The sequence below is a fragment of the Mchenga conophoros genome, linkage group LG22 (genome assembly GCF_057382185.1).
Source record: "Mchenga conophoros isolate Kocher_MC1m ecotype Shallow Benthic linkage group LG22, M_conophoros_male_GT1.1, whole genome shotgun sequence".
NCBI lineage: Eukaryota > Metazoa > Chordata > Actinopteri > Cichliformes > Cichlidae > Mchenga > Mchenga conophoros.
In genome coordinates, this window is record NC_140546.1 from 29,317,059 (window position 1) to 29,338,936 (window position 21,878).

The window sequence follows — 21,878 nt, forward strand, 5'->3', positions numbered from 1 at the left end:
ACATTTCCTCTCTGTGTAAAAACCGTGGAAAGGGGAATAACTAGCAGGACACCATCAAGCCCCGTCACTCCCACCCACCTCTCTTCTAGTCTTTTTTTTCCCTTCTTTTTCTTTAAAATCCCCTTCTTGTCCTTTCCCAAGTCTTTTGTACACCCTTTCTCCACTGTGGGGCTAATCCCACTCAGGACCGCCCACTGCTTGTGGTGCTCCTCTTTTCTGATGTGTCTGAATGTGCTCTAGACTTAAGAGGAAGGTCACATGTTGGTCATACACTTGCACTCGAGTTTGTTTTTTCTCTCCTCTGTCCTGGTCCTCTGGTTTCTCTTCTCACAATAAGAGTCTTTACCGTTAGGAGAATGTATTTCCCTAATTATGCAGATTCTTGAGCCTTATGTGTAAAGTCATTGATGCATTTCTGCTATTTGTGTTCTCAAGTTCCTGTTTTTTGTTGTTTTGGTTGGACAGCCATTCACTGAAGATCCTAGTTTTCCCCACCTTTAAACGTATCACTGCTTATCTTGAGTCCCGCCTTTGCGTGAATCCACTCTTATCCAGAGCTCAGGGACCACCCACACCAACAACAGTCCCCCCCCCCCCTCTTAATGACCTTTAATGTTATGTGCCAAGCCTTCTGATCTGGAACCGAGGGATCTTCCAGCCTTGCTGATCAACTCCGAGTCCCCCCCCTCCCCCTCCCTTCCCTTCCCCTCCCTTCCTTCTGCCTCCAATCCCCATTCCCTCCTCAGCCCAACCCAGCTCTGCTCTCATGCGGCAGCTAAGCTTGTTTTTGCGACATAGCTCTGGAGCAATCAGCCTGACAAGGCCGGCCCACTTTTTTTTTCTCTCTGTCTCTCTCTCTCTCTTTTTTCTCCTACCCAGCCCAACCCCCTCAGCGCCTTTTTCATTATTACACTCTGTTTTTGTGCAGCATTTCTTTATTTCTGTTTGAAATATATTTCTATATGAATATATTTCTCCCCCCTCTCTCTCTGACTCGTTCCTCTTTCTGTCTAAATTCTCGTTTTCTCTTTCCCTCGCCTGCGCCCTCCTCCCCCTCTCTTTCCTTCCTCGTTCGCTCTCTTCTCTCAGTAAATCAGCTTTCATAACGCTGTGCAGCGCAGCCTTGTTTTGCGAGGTTCTGACAGTATTCAGAGTCCTGGGCCAGTTTCCTGTTGCTATTCTGGGGGCCTTGCTTCCTGTGTGGACATGTCTTATTCAGATTCCAGGGTGCCTCCCCCCATTCTCCCAGCTCGTCTGTTTCTTTCTCCTTCTTTTCTTTAGATGATTTTTAATGAATCTATTTGAGGAAATTTAGTCTGTTGACAAAGTGTCTTGTTTTGCATTTACTTCACTGAATTGTTTCTCCACCTGGAAAAAAAAACACCCCAAAAACTTAACAAAAAAGCCCTGACACACACACACACACACACACGCACACACAGAGTGCATCAAGCACTCTCCCTTCTGCGCTCTCTGCACACTCACTCACTCTCACACTCGCGTGCACACTCTCCCATGCCCCTCCCCTCTGCCTCCATTTTTGCTGGGCTGAGCTAGTTTTGCAGCACAAAGACTGTGGCTGACTGCAGCACTGTATGTCCCTGGCTTTCTCTGGCGCTCGCTGGAACAAGCTGCTGAGCACGGACTGATGAAAAGAGGCTGACAATGAATTTAACTCTCGCTCTGCGAAATATCCCTTTTCATATTACATATGATTTTTTTCCTCCTATCCCCAGTTAATTCACTGCTGGTGTCCGTTGCTTTAGTAGCGCCCTCTAGACACACTGTGTGACAGTAAGAGGGAGGGGCGTTGCTGGTCTGGAAAGCAGGCAGACTGGCTGTAGAGGTCTGGAGCTTCCCCACCCTTCTAGCTCCCCCACCTCACCCCGAGGCCCCTCCAGCCCCCTCAGCCCTGCGCATCCCATCACCCCTCACCTCGGGCTGGGCAGCTGCCTGCCTCACTCGGGCATCTGTGCGCTGCCCTGGGACTCCCTGCTACTATTGTGATCTCCACAAAAGGCCCCCCACGCACACACCATCTCCCCATTATTCACAGCAATCAGACCCCTCCAACCACCCTCTCCCTCCCTCCCTCCCTCCCTCCTCCTCCTCCTCTCCACCGCCTCCCTTCATCTACTCTGTGGTAGCTCCACACAGGCTGCTGCAGTGTTTGTGTGCATTGCACACCTCCTTTTTTTTTCCTGTTACCCCCACAGTGAAGCTCAATTAGGCAAATGTGGAGCGTTTAAAAAAGACCTCCCTACTTATTGATTAAGATTCATAGTTGGCCTAGATTTTTTTTTTGACTGCAAGCCTGTATCACACAGCAAAGTAAAAGCTGAACAGCACCGATCAGTGTCAGAAGGATTAGATTTTCGTATATCGTGGCATCCTCCCCTTTTTTTGTTTTTGCTGGTTCACTCTTTCATCTTCTACTTTCTGTTCCATGTTATTATCCTACCCACGCTGCTGATAAAGTAGCAGTGTAATGTTGATCTCTCGGGAGTTTGAGCTTGCTCATCTGTGGAGGTAGTAGACATTGTGTCTGAGATATCTGTCCCCAGCAGGGTGCTGTGAGCGTTGTGACACCCTGCTGTTGTTGTCACTATCCACCTTTGTTATTTACCTTGGGGAGATGAAATTGCACAAATGCGATTTGTTAATTTCAAACACTAACTGGGGTTCGAGTCATCTGCTCGGTGGCATATATATATGGTAAGGGTGCATGGCGCACCTATAGGGTGCTTTGGCTGTGCCTGGAGTTTCTCGTCTGTCTGTGCTGTGTGTGTGTGTGAAACCCTGTAATGGCTGCTGCTGCTGCTGTTTGAGGCAGGGGCCTGCCTTGCTTCTCCTCCTTTCTCCAGTTCTTCCCTCATAGTGGGATGGGAGTGCCCCCTTATGGTTGAGCTCAGCCCTGCAAATCTTGAGCTGGGGCTGGAGCAGCCTCTCCCCAGGTCTTTGGTTGACTTCCCATCAGCCCTTGGTATGTGGATACAGTCCCCAGATACAGGTGGAGGCTCTGGGGTGGCGGCTGACATGTCGGCAACGCCCACACGTCTGTCTTCTTTTCAGCAACCCGCTGGCATTTCATGGTAATGTAGCATTGACTGGTGGTTTGACAGAACAAATATCTTAAATTGTACTTTGTCTAAGGACTGTGTGTCATTGGTGAATGATGAAGACAAGCGCTCTGATCATAGGCGAGAGATAATGTGCTTTTGGGCTCAGTAAGTCAAGTCAGCACATTCAGATTCTGAGCTGAGAGAAAGAGAAGAGAAACTGCGCTGAGGAAAAAAAATTCACTTGATCTTAAGCTTGAAAGGGAAGCGATGACTTTTCCCATGACCCCATTCTGATATCAAAAGCCTACTTTGTCCTGAACAAGTGGTAAATGCGCAGCGCTGGAGTGCTCTGCTGACGAGGTCGTTGGCATATAAACATAAACATCTCCAGAATGAGATGGCAAAAAAAAAGACAAAAAAGTTTGAGCGTGCCCTGTCCGCTTTGTGCTTCCGTGTTGTCTCCCAGTCCTCCCCAACAAATGTAATTAAAGGAGCTGGAGGGATATTGGGGGGTGTGGGGGGGTGAACAGGGCTTTGGTGCGTCTGCGTTTCCTGTAACAATGACGGGCTTCTTCTTTTGTAGTAGCTGACTGCACCGTGACCCTGCCAGGCACACAGGGAGGCCGTCGACAGAGACATGCAGACCTAGGAATGGCAGCAACAGGGGGGAGGGACTGTGTCGGCTCTAACGTGTCAACCACGTGGATCACAGTAACCATGGCAGCCCTTGACATGCAGCCAGCTTCCCCCTCTTCCTCTTCCATCCCTTTCTTCTTACTCTCTTCACTTTGCCACAGCGGATGTGTCGACTCTGAGCGAGCTGGGTTTGTTTTGTTTTGTTCTTTGCTGTATATATTGTGTTCAGCATCTGGAGGCCTGAGAACGAGGAAGCTTGCCAGCCCAGGCAGCGGGTGAGACTCTGAGGTCTGAGGATGACAGAATGAAGCGGGTCAGGGCAAGTGTGTGACTCAAAGATGAACTTTGGCACCCCCCCTCCCTTCTCTTCTTCCTCTTCTTCCTCCTCACCACCAGATCTAGTTACACCACTGACCAGGGTTACATGTTCCAGATACGTGTCATTAACTCCGAGCCACTACGCTGCTTCTTCCACTTTCTGCTTCTCATAACCTACCAAAGAAAAAAAAGAGGGAGGAAAAAAGGCTGGCTTGGCAGACTAATGGCTCTGGTCGAGCTTGATTGATTCAGTGAAGTAATCTGCAAATGGAATACATTAGGACGGCAGAGAGCAGAGCAGATGACTCAGAGACAGCACGGGCGAGAGAGATGTGGAGAATGTAAGAATTGTGGGAGCAGCGAAGATTTTCAGCATTTGTGAACAAGAAGTGCGTTAGAAGAAGGAGACGAAGAAGAATAAAATTCTGGAAAGTTTGTATCGTTTTTAAAATGAATTTGAAACGAATTCATCGTTCGAAACGCTGCTTTTTAGCCTTTGAAAGCTCCCGAAGTCTGTTCTGCACTTCTCAGCTCTGAAGTTCCATGTTAGGCAGTGCTGGGAAAAAGCACAAAATGGCTGCCACAGAGAGGCTTTCTACAGAAAGAGCTGCAGCTTCTCTGCTGCTCTCTCTGCAACACGGCTCACCGGTCCTCCCCTTTCTTCCCCTGCACATAGAGAAATGGCTCGTTTCTGTATTTTCATATTGTCAGTTGTCATATTTGCCATTGATAATGCTGCTGTGACCTTCCTTCAAGCTCCCCCCCCTCCACACACAGAGTCACACACCCCACCTGTGCTCACACGCTACTCCAACTTAACCACGCCACTTCTCAACTCCTCCTCATGCCTGATCTATGTCCTCTCTCCTCCTCTTCATCATTTGCCTTAAATAATGAGCGTGTTGAATAGCAGAGCCTCAGCAGCATCAGTATCACCAGCATCCACCACCCCTCCCCCTCCGTCCTCTCCTCGCTGTCCGGCTTGTGCAGTCAGCAGAACAGGCTGGTGCTGTGCAGTATTGAGCTGGGAAAAATCAATGACTGCAGAGTGGGAGTAGGTAGGAGCTTGTGTGTGTGTGTGTGTGTGTGTGTGTGTACAATTCTTCTGCCTATCCAAGCTGAGGATTCAGAGCTGTCAGATATTTACAGAATGTTAAAGAGCTCAGTCTGTACGCTGCATACGTGCCACTGTAGCAGTGCACACAGGCTGCACAAACGGAGCTTTTGCCGGCGTTATCGGGCCATTAAGGGATATTTTAAATTTTGCGGTTTTCATGCCGTACCATGCAGCGTTGTCACAAAAACACATTTGTTTGGGGTTTTTTTGTTTACTTTCCTGTTTTTCTCAGATGTTATGTCACTTTAAAGTCCTGCTGATTTATTCTGGTCCCAGTCTGGACCTGTTAGCACCAACCAGCTTCTTTTTGTTTCTTACAGATATTCTGTAATCTGGAGGAAAATAAAAATGGAAGACTGCTCTCACAACTTTATTCCAGCTAACTCAATCCCAGCTTTTTGCTGGACACATGATGCACACTTCAGTGTACCAATTAGCCATGCACGCCACACAGTGGACTTTAAAGTGTGGCAGGAATGACGACCGCTAACAGTCCGTCTCAGAGTTAGGAGTTCAATTTTAGCACCAGAACAATGCAAACGTGGTTATTTAATATGATTCTCTTGAGCTTTAATCAGTGCTGCTTGGAAATGGTCGTTGGAACCCAAACACAGCCAAAGATCGTTGAAATCCTGGTATTGCGTGATAATATGGTGGTCGTACTTTTAACCCGCCATCCTAACCCATCTAATCTTGATTGGTGTAAAGTGATAGTTGCTTTAATGGCATGATTCTTGTCTCTGTGTGTAGCTGGTGGTCATCAACCTCTAGGCTCCAAGACGACAACATAAATGTGTGTTTCATGCGTAACTAGTTTGGAGTTACATCACTGCCAACCTTTGATTAAAAGTAAATCTGTCAACTGAAAATAGGCTTAATAAAAAAAAGGCAGAAACTCCACTACACAAACTACACACAAACGAAACTACACAAACTATAATAATCAGACAGTTTACCTCAATCCCCAAATCTTAATATGGTTTAAAAGCCACTGTGAGGCGGTACTACCAAGAATGACGACTGATATACTCGATTGATCTTGTTCTGCTTTTACACCCCCATGGATCTCTAGAAGTACCCCACATCCACGATCATGTGTTAAATCCTTTTTTCTGTCTCATGATGACAGTTTGTTCGTCTTGAGTGTGCATCCTCCTGCTGAGGTGTCTCCTCAGCTGAACCCACTAACTGAATCCTTTCCTCTTTGGTCTGTGTTGAGGAAGCTGTGGTTTAGAACTTGTTTTGTGGCTGAGATTTGACTCTGAGCAGCAGCTTCTGAGTCTCTGTGAGTACCAACTACAGAGGTGGTCATCGTGGCATCTGGCCAGTCGGAGCCCTTCAGATGGAGCCCTCTGTCAGATGACCAGTCTTGTGATCTCTTGGTTGGGAACAGGAGAAGGAGGGGGTGGGTGTAGGTCAGCTGACGATGCTGGCTGCTGGAAAAAGGGTTCCTGCTATGGTTGTTTGAGCAAAGAATGTCACGCTGTTCGGTTCCCTGTTCTTGATTCCAAAGCACGAAGACCTAATGATGTGCCTCTAACCCACTTTTGCATTTGAGAACATTAATTGGGCGTCAGCCAGGGAAACACTTTGGAGTGCGATACTCCCTTCCTGCTGCGTTTCACGTGGTTTTGTTGGTGCCGTATTTCCAGTGTGGGTCAGAGAGGCCTGGGTTTGTGCAGTCGCCGGAGCAGGAGAGGAAGAGCCGGAGGGAGGGAGGGCCGAAGGAACGGGGTGAGGGTGGATTGGAGGGGGAGGGAAGGGTGGATTCTGAATCAGCGTTGTCCTCCTGTCACTCCCTCTGGGGTTCCTCCATCAGGTCACATCCCAAAAATAGCAACGGGCGCCGTTTCAAGTGCAAAACCGCCGGCTTCGGGGCTGCAGCCAGCCTGCGAGTGTGAGATTTCTATGGGAATAGTTGGCCACAATCCAATGAGTGCTGCTTTATTTTTCTCTCCCACCCCCTCCTTCTCCTCCTCCTCCTCCTCACTCCCTCCCATTTTTTTCCCTTCCTCCAATGTGACTGGCAGATGAGCTTGCATTTCTGAGTGAGCACATGGTCTCCACGTGAGTGGCCAGTGTGTAAACATTCACCTTCCCACAAACATAATCATTGCCGGCTGCCTTCCTACCTTCCTGCCCGCCCGCCCGTCTTTGTGTCGCAGCCAGCGAGGCTCAATAACAACACCACATGGCACCAGAGCCCGTGCCCAGCACCAATTATTTCAACTGCCTCCCGAGATGACTCGCTTCAAATGTTTGTTTTTTTCCCCCCACTTTCTCTTTGCAAGTCAAACTCAGTTCTCCTTGCCAGCACGGATCATTATCGGCATTATGGGAGTGATGTGTGGAGTATTTTTAAAAAGGTGGGAAAAGAAGTCATTGTACCCAAATGTATTATTGAACTGTAATAGGGCTGGCAGCCTTCTATGAGAGAGTAACATACACACCCCGGTGAGGGCAAAGATTGCTGTAATGCATCAGTGCCCATTTGGATTTCCACTCACTTGATTTGACTTCTCTTGACTTTGACATGACACTGAAAATAAAACAGTCTCACCCTCCTCATGCAGGTCAGGAGGAGAAAAGCCTGAATATATTCATCGTTTCTTATTCATTTCTCCCAAATGTGATTCCCAGAATGCAGCCGCTTTCTTTTTCTAGGTTTTATACATTTTTAGAGCCTCATTTACATCCCAGTGCACACACACACCCTTACCTTTGATATCAAGTATCAGTTCTTCCACTTAATTTCTCTCTTCCCATCATAAGCTGAGCCTCCACAATGAGTGGCAGAGATTTTTTTTTTTGTTTTGTCTGATGAAACCTGAACAGTTTTCTTGTTCTGTATTTTTAGCCCATATGCTCATCAGTTACTTTTAAAGGCAACTTGTTGGACAATGCGTCTTTTTGCCGCAGCCCCGATGCCATGATCATGGTTGTATCACAAAGAAGAGAATAACTCCATAACTCTGGTGGATTTCTGCTTCATTTGTTACCAGAACCATATCTGAACATTTCATCTTTGATTAGACTAGCATGCCTTACTACAGCAATTGTAATGATATGATATCTATCCCGGTGTACCTACTGACTACACTTCACTGCATATCGAGTTGATATTGCTAATTGCTTGGTAATTTCCCTTCATAGCTACACGTTTAGCTAACGGCTAGCCATTACAGCTTGAGAACTGTAGCACTGGCCCTTTTCTCCTCGTCTGTGGGCCTCGCCGCTGTTCTGGAGCTGCTTATCTGCTTAGTGGTTCTTCATGTTAAGGAGAACTCATCAGCAGCTGAGTCATCATCGCTTCACAAAATGATGCAAATGCTTCCACAAGCTGTAGGAACTGATACTTTATGGAAAAGCGAGAGCGAAATGTGTTGACTTGTTATCAGTAACAAGTTGGTGATGTGAATTGTAAAAATAAATTTGTTAAGCCACTTGTTACAGTGTAAACGAACGAATGCAGTGTCATCGTCGACTCATGTTCTGTTGCTCTTCTCCTTCAAGGATTTATCCGGCTCCATCGACGACCTTCCCACTGGTACAGAAGGCGCTTTGAGCCCGGGTGTCAGCACCTCGGGCGTGTCCAGCAGCCAGGGCGAGCAGAGCAACCCGGCCCAGTCACCCTTCTCCCCGCACACTTCGCCTCACCTTCCGGGCATACGTGGACCCTCGCCGTCACCTGTGGGTTCCCCAGCTAGCGTCACCCCTTCTCGCACCGGCCCCCTGTCCCCCGCTGCTGTGCCAGGTAAACGCACAATACCGTTAATACTGTTGTTTCAGACCTACAGCAGCACACAGCTAAAACATTATTCTGTTTCTACTCTGCTTTAATACAGTTGTTTTAGATCTTCCGGTCTTTAAGTTCAGTCGTTTTGAAATGGTCTTTGAAATCTGAAATTCAGCTGCGAAAGACTACGTAGGGGGATTTTATGGCAAGGAAAAATGTGAAAATTAAAACCAAGTTTGTTCTAGAAGAATAATAGCATTATGTGGGTGTCAGTAGATAAAGTACAAATGCAGAATATTTACAGGAAAATCACCATAAATATGATGTCCTGAAACAACTGAGCAGTTATTTATTTTCACTTGCCAAAGACTGCTAAATGTAAAAATGGACCTGCTCGATACGGCTAACCAACAACAATAATTTCAATGTCTTTGTAGTCAGCTATTCATCGTATCCAGCAGAAATCCTGTCTGACATATGTAATAAAAAACAGACAGATTTAGAGTTTTAATTCAAAACTCGATGCGGATCACATTTGTAATTTATGAAGCGATTTGCAAGATATGGAACTTTAAGTTTCTCCTAACATGATGCTAGTAAACCATTCGCTGACGGAGAGACGGAGGTTACAGTGCCACCCTCTGCTCATTGTGGAGAGACTTGCCACAGTTTATTAGCTTGAATGTGACTGGGTCACACTCATTTTATGGCCAGTATTTCAAAGTTTAAGAGCAAGAACTGATTGTAAATAAAGGAGACAAATTTCCGCGGTTCCCACGGTAATTTCAGACCCATGTCATCGCTGTCCCGCAGGTAATCAGATGCCTCCTCGGCCGCCCAGCGTCCAGTCAGACAGCATCATGCACTCATCCATGAGCCAGGACAGAGGTGAGTGTGTTGGAAATGTTTGCAAACAGAAACCTTTAAAGAGTATCTCCTCATGTGCTCAGTGGCCAGCAGTGTGTGCGCCCCATTCTCAGCAGCTTTTAGGTGTGATTGTTTGCACTTGTATGCATTCCTCCCATCTGCAAGCACTCCCCCAGGCTGTGCTTCTAAATAAGAATGTGCTCTACTTGCCAGGTCAAATGAGAGCAGGCAGACACACTGTACTGTGTTGTGTTTGTGAGGAAGTGAAGAGCTTGAGCCATAATGTGTTGTGCAAATGTATGCTAAAGCAGATGTAGCGTGGAGTTTTGTTTTTGTTGTTTTTTTGTTTATTTTCTTGGTTTTTTTTAACATTAAGTGTTTAACATAAGATACAATCGGCATCTAATTATTACCACTTACTATTGGTTGCTGAATTAATCAAACTTTGATATGTGTGTGTAAAAAAAAAACTAACAGTGTTGCTTAATGTTCCCTGTCTTTTCTCCAGTGTACATGCGCAATCCTCAGATGCCTCCTTACGGGTCCCCTGGACAGCCTGGCTCGGCCTTATCTCCACGCCAGTCTTCAGGAGTGCAGATCCATGGTGGGATGGGCCCTTATCCTCAGAACAATACCATGGGAAACTACGTCCCTCAGGGGGGCCAGTACGGCCCGCCAGGTGAGACATGAGGCTGTGAGTGTTGGGTGGTGTTGCTTTGAGGGCCTTCTGTACAGCAGGAAAAATAAGAGTGCAGTGTCTCCGCTCTGTCATATCAAGCAGACTTTTTTTCTTTTTTTAATACTCAAAATATTATGAATGAGTTTACAGTGGTTGTCCTGTGACCATCACAGTTTCACAGATAGCCCAGATTTTTTTTTCTAAGAGGCTTTGAAGTTTCCTCTCACTTCTTACATTCATGAAATTATATCAGTGCACTTTGAAGTCTCAGATGGTTTCTGTGGGCTTTGAAGAAGTTCTGCTATGAGTCATAGCAGAGAAAGGCGGGAGCCAGATAAAGCCCGCTTCATCAGGCTGCTTGTTCTGACAAGCTGAGGTAAATTTAGAGCCGGACTGGTGAAACTCTTTATCCCGTCAGTGAGAAGTGACTAGATGAGATCTGTTTTAGGCTGAAACACAGCAGGAGGGCATGAAACTCTAAATGTTGATCTGTAACACTTTCAGGTTATCCCAGGCAGCCCGGCTACACAGGGATGCCCAACGCCAATTACCCCAGTGGCCCCGGCATGGGTGGCTCCATGAACCCCATTCCCGGTCAGGGCAGCGGGGCTCCGTATGGAAGCATGCCACCGGGCAGGATAGGTCCTGGGCAGATGGGCACTCGGCCTTACGGTCCTGCCATGGCCTCCAATATGGGCGGCATGCCTCCTCAGGTGGGGTCCGGCATGTGTCCCCCTCCGGTCATGACGAGGAAGGATGGTGGTCCTTCCGTGCACCACGGACCAACAAACTCTATACACAACAGGTGGGTGCTCCTGGCTGCATCAGTGACATCTGTGTGAGCCTGTGACTGTTGAGGGTCATTGAATTTATAGCTTTAAGGAGATTTTCTCATCACTTTGCTGTGTGTGTGTGTGTGTGTGTGTGTGTGTGTGTGTGTGTGTGTGTGTGTGTGTGTCCTTGGTTTGCCTCACACACAAGCCAGTCTGTTACATGTTTTAGTGCTTGAGTGGTGGCAGTAGCCCAAACGCTTATCTATCACAGAAGAGGAGATGGTCCCTGCAATCACTGAATCACATCCTTCCTAAGCAGGGATGCCTGTTGAGCCTACAGAGCAGCTCTTGTGGGCTTGGCAAATGGTACCCTGTGACTTAAATTAATGTTTCCTACAAATGAAACTGAACTCTGTGAAGGAAAAGACATAATTCAGTCAGGCAAAGTCTGTATTTGCAGTGGATCCTTTCAGGGATTACTTCTGACTAATTATTAGTTGATTAAATAGGTGAAAATAATTAGATTAGTCAACTACTGTAGAATCGCTGAGAAAAAAGTTAAAATTAGCACAATAATCAGAAGAATTCTTTCTGGACTCAACGTTTTGATGCTTATGTTTTGTTTTTTAAAAGGAAACATGACCATATTTGGACAAGGCCCTAAGGTTGCGTCTATGAAATGTTTTTCTTCTTCTTATTTTTGTACTCTTTGCTCAAATTAAGGTAGAAAAATAGAATGCTAGAATTGCATTCACCAAAAACTGCTGCACAGACATATTGGATGGGCTGGGTAGTACGATTAAGTTGACAGCAAACCATATTATTTGTCAGAAAATTCCATTAAAATTTATCCAAAAGGGAGCAACAGCACAAACACCGTGAGGAAGTCCAGTTCAGAGACTCGAATTAGCAGCGCTGAGACGTAGCTCACCTCCAGCCGCCTGTGTCAGCGCATCTGTCAGTCATAGCGGCCATAAAAGTCTCTGAATGTTTAAGTTAAAAACAACAGTCAGTCACTGTGGACTTGTTCTACAGGAAAATATTTATAGAAGCCAAAGCCACATTTTTTTTGTATCAGGCTGTGAACACGCTTTTTGAAACATCTGAGTCTGTGGAGACTGACTTTCTTTTGGAGCCAGGTTCAAGTGACCATTGTAGAAACAGCACTAATTTCACTCTGACACAGCCTCGAGATAGTACCATTCATTATCTGGAATAAAATTCTGCAGAACTGCACTGACTCACAGGGATTTCATCTACCCTACCTCCCCAGCTTGCTTGTTTACAACTTCCTGTCACAAAGAGTGGGACTGTGTGCCCTGGCAGTGGCAAGTTGCTGCTTGCCGTCTTAGAAACAACATGTTAACTCGGTTTGACATTAGAAAAATAGAAATAAGTAGTTTAACTGACCAGTATTTCTCGTTTCTGCTACAGGGGTGGCAACTTTTAATCATCCTGTTGTTTCTTTGTGGTTATTGTTTTTTAGCATTTCTTCTAATCAAGCATTCTTTTCTGTAGGCCACCCAGCTATCCTAACATGTCCCAGGGCATGATGGGAGCAGGCTCTCCGTATGGCCCAGGCATGAACAGCATGCACAGTATGATAAACCAAGGTGGGCCAGGGCCGTATCCAATGGCAGGAGCAAACATAGCCAACAATAGCCCTGGTGAGTACAAGTGAAACTATAGCCCTGATCAGGTGATTGGAGTACAGCTGCAGGCCTGAGGGTTGTGTCTATAAAACAGTTTTATAGACTGGTAATCGTTTTATTTTTATACCCTTCTGTCATTGCCCCGTTCTCCCAGGAATGGCTCCAAGTTCAGAGTTTGGCATGGACAAAATGAATCCTGCTCCGAAGATGAACAACAAAGTGGACGGGACTCCCAAGCCAGAATCCAAGAAGGTACACATTCAAAGTCCAGCTTTTTTCCCCCGCCCTCCCTTTTTCTCGTTCTTACGATTTTCTTCCGTCACCCGTCCAACAGAAGTCGAGCTCTTCCACCATCACCAATGAGAAAATAACCCGTCTGTACGAGCTTGGCCCGGAGCCAGAGAGGAAAATTTGGGTGGACCGATACTTGGCCTTTGCTGAGGAGAAAGCCATGGGCATGAACAATCTTCCCGCTGTGGGCCGTAAGCCCCTCGATCTCTTCAGGCTCTACATATCCGTCAAAGAGATCGGCGGCCTCACCCAGGTACACCTGGACTTCCACCTGAATTTGATGTGAATCCTTCAGATCAGAAGGACGATCGTCGGTAATTTAAAAAAATAAATAAATAAAAAAATTCGTATACAGCTTTCTGAACCACCTCCTTCCTCTCTCGCCCACCAGGTGAACAAGAACAAGAAGTGGAGGGAGCTGGCTACCAACCTGAACGTGGGCACGTCGAGCAGCGCAGCCAGCTCGCTCAAAAAACAGTACATCCAGTGTTTGTACGCCTTTGAGTGCAAAATGGAGCGCGGCGAGGACCCTCCCCCAGACTTCTTCAACACGGACACCAAAAAGAACCAGCCCAAAATCCAGCCTCCCAGCCCAGGTGAGCGCTGCTGCTCCGCTTCACTGTCACACAGTTTACTGCCTCCTTAGATTTAAAATGCAATGAATGAAGCTTATTTCAGATTTCCTTTTCTCCCTTGGGCGCAGTTTGGATTAAGTACAATTCATAACATCATCTCTGCTCTATTTGCCTCACATCAGCTGTCTATAAACTAGTCTATTTTATTATATCCCATTAATTGCCGTTTTTAAAGCCATTCATAGAGCATTGTTTGTCATCTCATGTAGGAGCAGCCACCCTCCATAAATCGCTGCTCCCCTATATCGTAGGAGTTATAAATGACGGCGGCGTAGCTGTAAGTCCTTTGGACGGTTCCACAAACACATGCCTTGGGGGAATAGTCCTTGGCATTTGCACAGGACATGACGAAAGACTTGTCCTTTCCGACTTCCCCACTTTGATTTTTGTGGCAACGGTGATGACAGCAGAATGCTAAATGTTTCAATGAACTGGGTAAAAGTCAGCGGATGAACTGGCGCTCATTCATACCAGTTGTTAAGGGTGAGGAGGTTGCAGCCAGGAAGGGTCATTGCTTGTTGCATGAGATGCTGTTTATTTTGGAGGGGACTCCTTGTTTATAGCTGCCAGGAGCAACCACACCGGGAGCAACCACATGCTGCTTCAGTCTGGCTGAGACCCAGGCTGTCAGACACGGGGCACTGAGTCAGCGCCGGGGTGTTGTTACAGGAGACATCAGGGTGCTTGTCAGCTGGCATCAGCCCTCTAGTTAGTACGAAAGAAGGGCAGGGGAGGGTTTTGGGGGTGGGGGTGGTGGAGGAAGTAATGGCAGGAGAAAGGCAGGAGGTGATTTGGCGATAGCGATGCTCCGTCAGTGGCGTGTCCTCGCTGCCTGGTGCCTGGCCCTGGGCTACAGCAGCACGGCAACACTCCCTGGAGATTAGTGCTGAGCCAGAAATGATGAATGGGGGAAGAGGGTTTTGTGTGTGTGTGTGTGTGTGTGTGTGTGTGTGTGTGTGACTGTGTGTAAAAGTCACACGATTCTCTCTCTGACTCTATTTCTATCATGCCCTCCCTCCCTTCATCTTTAGTAGAGGGAAATCCCTGCCCAGAGGGAGGAGGGGGTGAGGGAGGGTGAGCCAATGAATGTTGTGTGCATGCGTGAGAGCTCGAGAGGCAAGAGGGTGATGTGAGAAAATGTGAATAACTGTGACCTGCCAGTGACCCGGGTGTTGTGTGTGTTTGTGTGTGTGTGCCAGTTTAATGAATGGGAACCTGTGACTCATCAGACTGGCTTGCTAATAGTGAGAAGTCCTGAGCTGAAGTTAAGGATGATTGCTAGTATGTCACACACACAACACAAACAAAATATCAGTCACACACACACACATTCACACATAGCTGGCTGTCTCCTGTCTCTACAGCCCAGGCAGTAATCTGTCACAGTGAGGGTTTACATCACTGTTTCCTGGTGGTTCCTGGAGCCCAGCGGTGTTTGAGGAGGGGGCAGGAATCCTGTGATGAGCAGGAAGATTCAAGATTTTTTGCTGGCTATGCACTCAAAAGCCAGTCAGCTCGACACAAACTGTGCAGCGCTCAGGAATTTCTTAATGGGATTTAGGATTGCCAAAAGCAGCATGTGCTCTAAAAGCCCCCAGCAGTGTTCTGCCTAACCCGCCTCACTATCAACTATCAGCTCTTGCCTTTATTCCTCGAGTGAGGAGGAGGAGAAAGGGATGTTCTTTGAATTCTCTGGAATCTCTGAGTGTTACAAACCAGAGCACTTGACTGTTTTTCTTTTGTTTGTTTTTTCTCCCACTTAGTCATTGTGTGTATCCTTGTGTTTTGCAGCTGGTTCTGGATCCCTGCAAGGACCCCAAACCCCTCAGTCAACCACTAGTTCAATGGCAGAGGGGGGAGACCTGAAGCCCCCCACACCAGCCTCCACCCCACACACGCAAATGCCCCCAATGCCTGGCGTAAGGTACGATTCAAAAACCAGCGTCGTGCTTCTGTGGCGTTCGTACTAAAATCTCCACCTGTGGTGAAATTGGATCAGAGAAGCAAGAACTGGAATACGAAAAACAGCAAAATATGCTTTAAAGTTATCACTGATGGGGTTCTGTTCACATGTACACACAAACACCAGACTAGTCAACAGGAATATGAAAGGATTATAGTTATAAAGTATGCACTTTGGGCTTAGAAGACTACAGTAAAAACTGTCTTCTGTGTCTTGTTAGAGGGACAGACAGAAAACATTCAAAAAAAGAAATTAACAAGAAAACTTAGAAAAGTCTTAATTACTATGAATTTTTCACATTCCACATTTTGCTAAAAAGCCATCTGTTTTCCTACAGGAGTAGTGTTAATCTACAGGATCCCTTTGCTGATGGCGGAGACCCGGCGTTTCCCCGGAGGAACGCCATGACTCCCAACTCTCAGGGCTATCAGCCTGGGATAGGCACCCCGGAGATGATGGGTCGGATGGGTCCCTACGAGTCCAACAAGGACCCTTTTGGAGGCATGAGGAAAGGTGAACACCGTCCATGTAACCAAACCCCAGATTCTGTAAGGGTTCGTTCATAGCCATAACTAATATTATGTTTATTTATTTTTAGCAGGGGAACAGTTCATGCCACCCGGCCCCAACAGTGGAATGGGGGAACAGTATAACAGAGGTCCACCAGGCCCAATGGCCAACATGCCAATGAGCCAGAGGCAACAGTACCCGTATGGATATGAACGAAGGTAAATGTACTATAGTTGTAAATAAGATAAGATGATTGTGATCTGACCTGTGCCATTTCAGTGTCCTTTTCTCTTTCCGACTAAATCAAATCACTTCATGATTATTGCTCGTTGCTTTTATAGACAGGAGCCAGGCATGGGCCCTGATGTCAACATGGGACCGGGAGCTCCTCAGCCCAACATGATGCCTTCTGGAGCTGACACAGGGATGTACTCGCCTAGCCGTCCTCCGCCACAGCAACGGTCTGTACCATTCAGGGCAGAGACTATTCTGTATAAAGATTAAACGGAGAGACATGGTTGCATGTCAGCATTTTGTCAGTAAGATCATTGATAGATTTAAAGATATTTACAGAGTTTCTTATTGTAACTGAATCATTTACTGAAATGAAGACATATAGTAATCTGAGTGTGTATTTTTAGGCATGAGTCCTATACAAATCAGTTCCCTGGCCAAGGAGCTCCCCCTGGTGGGCCTTACCCAAATCAGCAGCCAGGAATGTATCCACAGCAGCAGCCAGTAAGAACAGTTTGTCCAGCATTTGCAGTACTCCTATTATTACTTGGGTTTCTCTTTTCAGTGTTCATGTAATGTACTATGTTCTGTTCCAGCTGAACAGAAGTATGAGCTGTTGCTAAAATTATTGTGCTCAGTTGAGGATTGTAATGCTTAATTTTGTGTGCTGACAGAACTACAAACGTCCTGTGGATGGTGGGTATTGTCCTCCTGCCAAGCGCCATGAGGGAGAAATGTACAGCGTTCCTTACAGTGGGCAGCAACAGCCAGGACCCCAGTCCTCGGGGCCCCAGGGCCAGCAGGACATGTATAATCAGTATAATGCATACCCTGGAGGGGAGCGCCGACCGCCAGGCCCACAGAACCAGTTCCCCTTCCCCTTCGGACGGGATCGAGGGCCGTCATCTGCAGGCCCCAATTCCCAGTCTCCGATGCCTCCCCAAATGATGGCAAGTCCCATGCCTTCAGGCCCCGATGGTTCCCAGGGCCCAATGTGGCAGGGCCGCAATGAGATGGGCTACCCCAACTATCCCAACCGACAGGGACCCCCTGTGTCGGGCCAGGGTCCCGGCTACCACGGCATGAACCGCTCAGAAGATATGATGCCATCAGATCAGCGCATGAACCACGAGGGACAGTGGCCTGGCCATGCCAACCAGCGACAGCCTCCGTTTGTCCCCGCAGGCTCCGGACCACCCATGACCAGATCCCTGCCCTCCACCTACTCGGCTTCCCAAAACCACATTCCTCAGGTGTCGAGCCCAGCATCCATGCCCCGATCCATGGAAAGCAGAACGTCGCCCAGCAAATCCCCCTATATGCATCCTGGAATTAAGGTGCAGAAAGCTGGACCTCCAGTTCCCGCGTCCCACATTGGCCAGGCTCCCGTGCAGCAACCCATGATCCGGCGAGATGTGGCCTTCCCTCCTGGCTCTGTGGAAGCTACCCAACCCCACCTGAAACCCCGCAGGCGGCTCACCATGAAAGACATTGGTATAAAATGTGATTTGCCTGATAACTTGTAACATTACACATGTAATAAACAATATGCTTATGTCTACCTGACCTGGATTGACCATTTGATATTTCTCAGTTTGCGTTAAGACAGCTTTCAGATACAAATTGCGTATTCACACTAGGTGACACAAGTATGTAGTATGTATTGCATGTAGTATGGAGTTAAAGTCCCAAGATTAGTAAACCTTTACATGTTATTTAAAGCTGCAGTGACCGATCATGGTTACTTTTAGTTATATTCATTCTGTTTCTATTTTCAAAGGCACTCCTGAGGCTTGGAGGGTAATGATGTCATTAAAGTCTGGCTTATTAGCTGAGAGCACCTGGGCCTTGGACACCATTAACATTCTGCTGTATGATGACAATAGCATTTCTACTTTTAACCTTTGCCAGGTAGGTTGCACACATCCACAACCTGTTAGCATTTGTTTCTGTCAACATTTCAGAATGACTTGTCAAATGTAGTGACCACCTTCTTTGCTTTCACAGCTACCTGGATTTCTGGAGCTGGTAGTGGAGTACTTCAGACGCTGTCTCATTGAGATCTTTGGCATCCTTAAGGAGTATGAAGTAGGAGACCCTGGCCAGCGCACCCTAATAGACCCCAATGCAGCTGAGGACTCTGATGATGAAATTCCCATGCCTGAGGGCGAGGACATGAACTCGGACGAGGAGGACGAAGAGGATGAGGAGGTAGAGGAAACAAAGATCAATCCTGACACTTCTTCACTGGTCCAGATAAAGGAGGAGGAGGAGGAAGAGGAGAACTCCCACAAAGATAAGTCTTCAGAGGATGAGGAAGATGAGAAGGAAAGGGAGTCTTCTATCAAGGAAGCCAATACCTCTACCTCAGGGTTCTCCCACGACCCCAGTATACACTCGGAAAAGCCCAAACAGGCTAGCAAGTTTGATAAACTCCCCATCAAGGTGGTGCGGAAGAAGAATCCCTTCCGGCTAAACCGCTTGTCCAAGCTTGGGCAGCGGCAGAGCTTTGACAGCGGCCTGATACACTGGAGCGTGGGTGGTGGTGACACTACTGAGCACATCCAGACCCACTTTGAGAGCCGGATGGAGCTTCTCAAGCAGCGAAAACAAACAACAGTGGCCGCTGACAACCGCAAGAAGGTCAAGGTGAATGGGACAGCGGCAGCAGCAGAAAACCCAGAGAAGCCTAAATCCAGTGGTGACGATAAGGTTCGGCAGCAGCAGCCCCAGTTTTCTGAACCTCACAAGTCTCCAACAAAGACTACCACGCCTCCTCTTCCCATTGGCGCACCAGTCACTGCCACCATTGACGATGTACTATCCGCTCGCCCGGGGTCGGTCACGGAGGAAGTAGTTCGTGGAGGTGCCGAGGAGCAGAAGGAGAACGGCAAGTATTTGTTCAGCATCAACCCCGATCTCCAGAGCCGCCGCAACATCAAGATCCTGGAGGATGAACCTCACAGCAAGGATGAAACGCCACTTAGCACTCTATCAGACTGGCAGGACTCGCTAGCTCGGCGCTGCATCTGCGTCTCCAACATTGTGAGGAGCCTCTCCTTCGTTCCTGGCAATGACCTGGAGCTGTCCAAACACCCTGGCCTCCTGTTGCTGTTGGGCCGCCTGGTGCTGCTCCACCACAGGCACCCTGAACGCAAACAGGCGCCTGTTACCTACGAGAAGGACGAGGAAGACGAAGGCGTGAGCTGCGAGAGAGACGAGTGGTGGTGGGACTGCCTTGAGGTGTTAAGGGAGAACTGCCTGGTCACTCTGGCAAACATCTCCGGCCAGCTGGACCTTTCTATCTACCCAGAGAGCATATGCCTGCCTCTCCTTGATGGCCTGCTCCACTGGGCTGTGTGCCCTTCAGCAGAGGCCTTGGATCCCTTTCCCACGCTGGGGCCCCACGGCTCCCTTTCACCCCAGAGACTGGTCCTCGAGACCCTCAGCAAGCTCAGCATCCAGGACAACAACGTCGACCTCATTCTGGCCACTCCGCCATTCAGCCGCTTGGAGAAGCTCTACGGCTCGCTCGTGCGACTCGTCGGCGAGCGCAAGGTGGCCGTCTGCCGTGAAATGGCAGTGATCCTGCTAGCTAACCTAGCCCAGGGTGACAGCCTTGCAGCGCGAGCGATCGCTGTGCAGAAAGGCAGCGTGGGCAACCTACTGGGCTTCCTGGAGGACAGCCTAGCGGCTACGCAGTACCAGCAGAGCCAGAGCTCCCTGCTACAAATGCAGGGTGGACCCCAGTTTGAGCCTACTAGTGTGGACATGATGCGGCGGGCAGCGCGGGCTTTGCACGCCCTGGCTAAGGTGGAAGAAAACCACTCTGAATTCACTTTGTACGAGTCGCGGCTACTGGACATCTCGATGTCCCCACTTATGAACTCTCTGGTGTCCCAAGTAATCTGTGATGTACTGTTTCTGATCGGCCAGTCATGACAGCCGTGGAGAGGTTTCAGCTCTGCCTCTTTCTATTCCCCCTAAACCACCTTTTTGTGTGTGCGCGTGCGTGCGTGTCTGTTAGTTGCGCGTGAGTGACAAAAGCAAAACTTTTTTTTTTAGTTTTTTTTTTTTTTTTTTTTTTTTAATTTATGCAAAATCAACTCGGATTCCACTGTCTTTCTTACCCCTGCTTCTCTCTATAAGGAAGGAATATCATGAAGTAGCTGTTGATTTCAAACATCTGAAACTGAAAGAAACTGGCAAAGAAGAACAGACTGGGACCCAGGCATAGGACAGAGTGTGCTGCTGCCCTGTAGAAAGGACTTTTTTTTGTTTTTGTTTTTTTTTTTATTGAAAAAAAAATCTCCAGAAAGAGAAAAAAAAAAAGAAAAAACTGTAACCAAAGTTGCTGTCTCGTTTACAGTGAGTTTGGGGGATACACGTGTTCGCTTTCTCCCTCGGGGGAGGTGGGTCGTCAGGGGAAAGAGGGCACAGACTAAACAATATTATGGTTCATGTTTGGAGGCTACATAGACTCATGGACTGTGGTGTGGTATAATTGCTGTAACTTTGGATGCTATATACTCAGCCCCACAGGAACCACATTATTGGCTGTGAACAGATGTCTGTCATGGGAGGCCTGTGCAGTAGATTGTAGGACTTTTTTCTGTACTGTACACCTTAAAAACTGTAAACATACTGTAATAATACTGTTTCACACTGAGATCCGCTGGCTTGGCAGCAAACTGTAGTTTTTAAAACCAGTTTTAGTTAAATGTCGAGAGAGAAAAACGGCTTTCCCCCCAAAGTACGGTGAACCTACAACACCCCGACCTCTTCTCTTTGTCCCTTGATTGTATGACTTGACCCTTATATTCAAAAGTCACCTCTTTAGGACTGGTCCTCAACTCTAGATGCAGTCCAAGCTGCAGTGTATATATGATGTTGTACATTACACTTTCTCTTTCTCGACTTCTGTTGCTCTTCACCGTTTTTAATCTTTGACGAGTTTCCCTGCATCGAGAACGCCATGTGATTACTTGACGCCCGCCCTCTCCGTTACTTCAGCGCCTCACCCCGCTCGTATCACGCTGTGTGAGCGTGGGGACGGGGGTCGTTAAGCTGCTGTCAGATCCAGCGCCACCCCCTCCTCTCAGTAAACACAACTTCAACTTTCTGTTCGTCTGGGTGTAGAGAATATTAACACAAATCGGTTCCATTCGAGCTCCTTCATAAACGACAAACTAGACCTTGATGAAGAAACTGTTTTTATTTTATTTTTTTTTTCAGTGATGCGGATTCTGCATATTTGTATTTCAGATGATGTAGCTAAAAACTTGATGTAAATTCCTCTTTTTTCCTTTTTTTTGGCTTAATGAATATCATTTATTCAGTATGAAATCTTTATACTATATGTTCCACGTGTTAAGAATAAATGTACATTAAATCTTCGTAAGACA

The 21,878-nt window shown here is 47.4% G+C and overlaps 1 protein-coding gene across 2 annotated transcripts in view; it reads left to right on the forward strand.

Annotated features, from left to right (window-relative positions):
- Positions 1–21,878, forward strand: part of arid1ab (AT-rich interactive domain 1Ab) — a 56,580-nt gene extending 34,702 nt beyond the window's left edge. For both annotated transcript variants that reach the window (XM_085263537.1, XM_085263538.1), the window contains exons 5-20: positions 8,647–8,887; positions 9,683–9,757; positions 10,245–10,415; positions 10,920–11,220; positions 12,707–12,855; positions 12,995–13,092; positions 13,175–13,384; positions 13,523–13,727; positions 15,558–15,690; positions 16,067–16,242; positions 16,328–16,457; positions 16,581–16,700; positions 16,881–16,977; positions 17,148–17,967; positions 18,254–18,384; positions 18,481–21,878. In XM_085263537.1, coding sequence (XP_085119663.1) covers positions 8,647–8,887; positions 9,683–9,757; positions 10,245–10,415; positions 10,920–11,220; positions 12,707–12,855; positions 12,995–13,092; positions 13,175–13,384; positions 13,523–13,727; positions 15,558–15,690; positions 16,067–16,242; positions 16,328–16,457; positions 16,581–16,700; positions 16,881–16,977; positions 17,148–17,967; positions 18,254–18,384; positions 18,481–20,415 — 4,992 coding nt within the window. In that variant the 3' untranslated portion in view covers positions 20,416–21,878. The remainder of the gene's footprint in view (positions 1–8,646; positions 8,888–9,682; positions 9,758–10,244; positions 10,416–10,919; positions 11,221–12,706; positions 12,856–12,994; positions 13,093–13,174; positions 13,385–13,522; positions 13,728–15,557; positions 15,691–16,066; positions 16,243–16,327; positions 16,458–16,580; positions 16,701–16,880; positions 16,978–17,147; positions 17,968–18,253; positions 18,385–18,480) is intronic.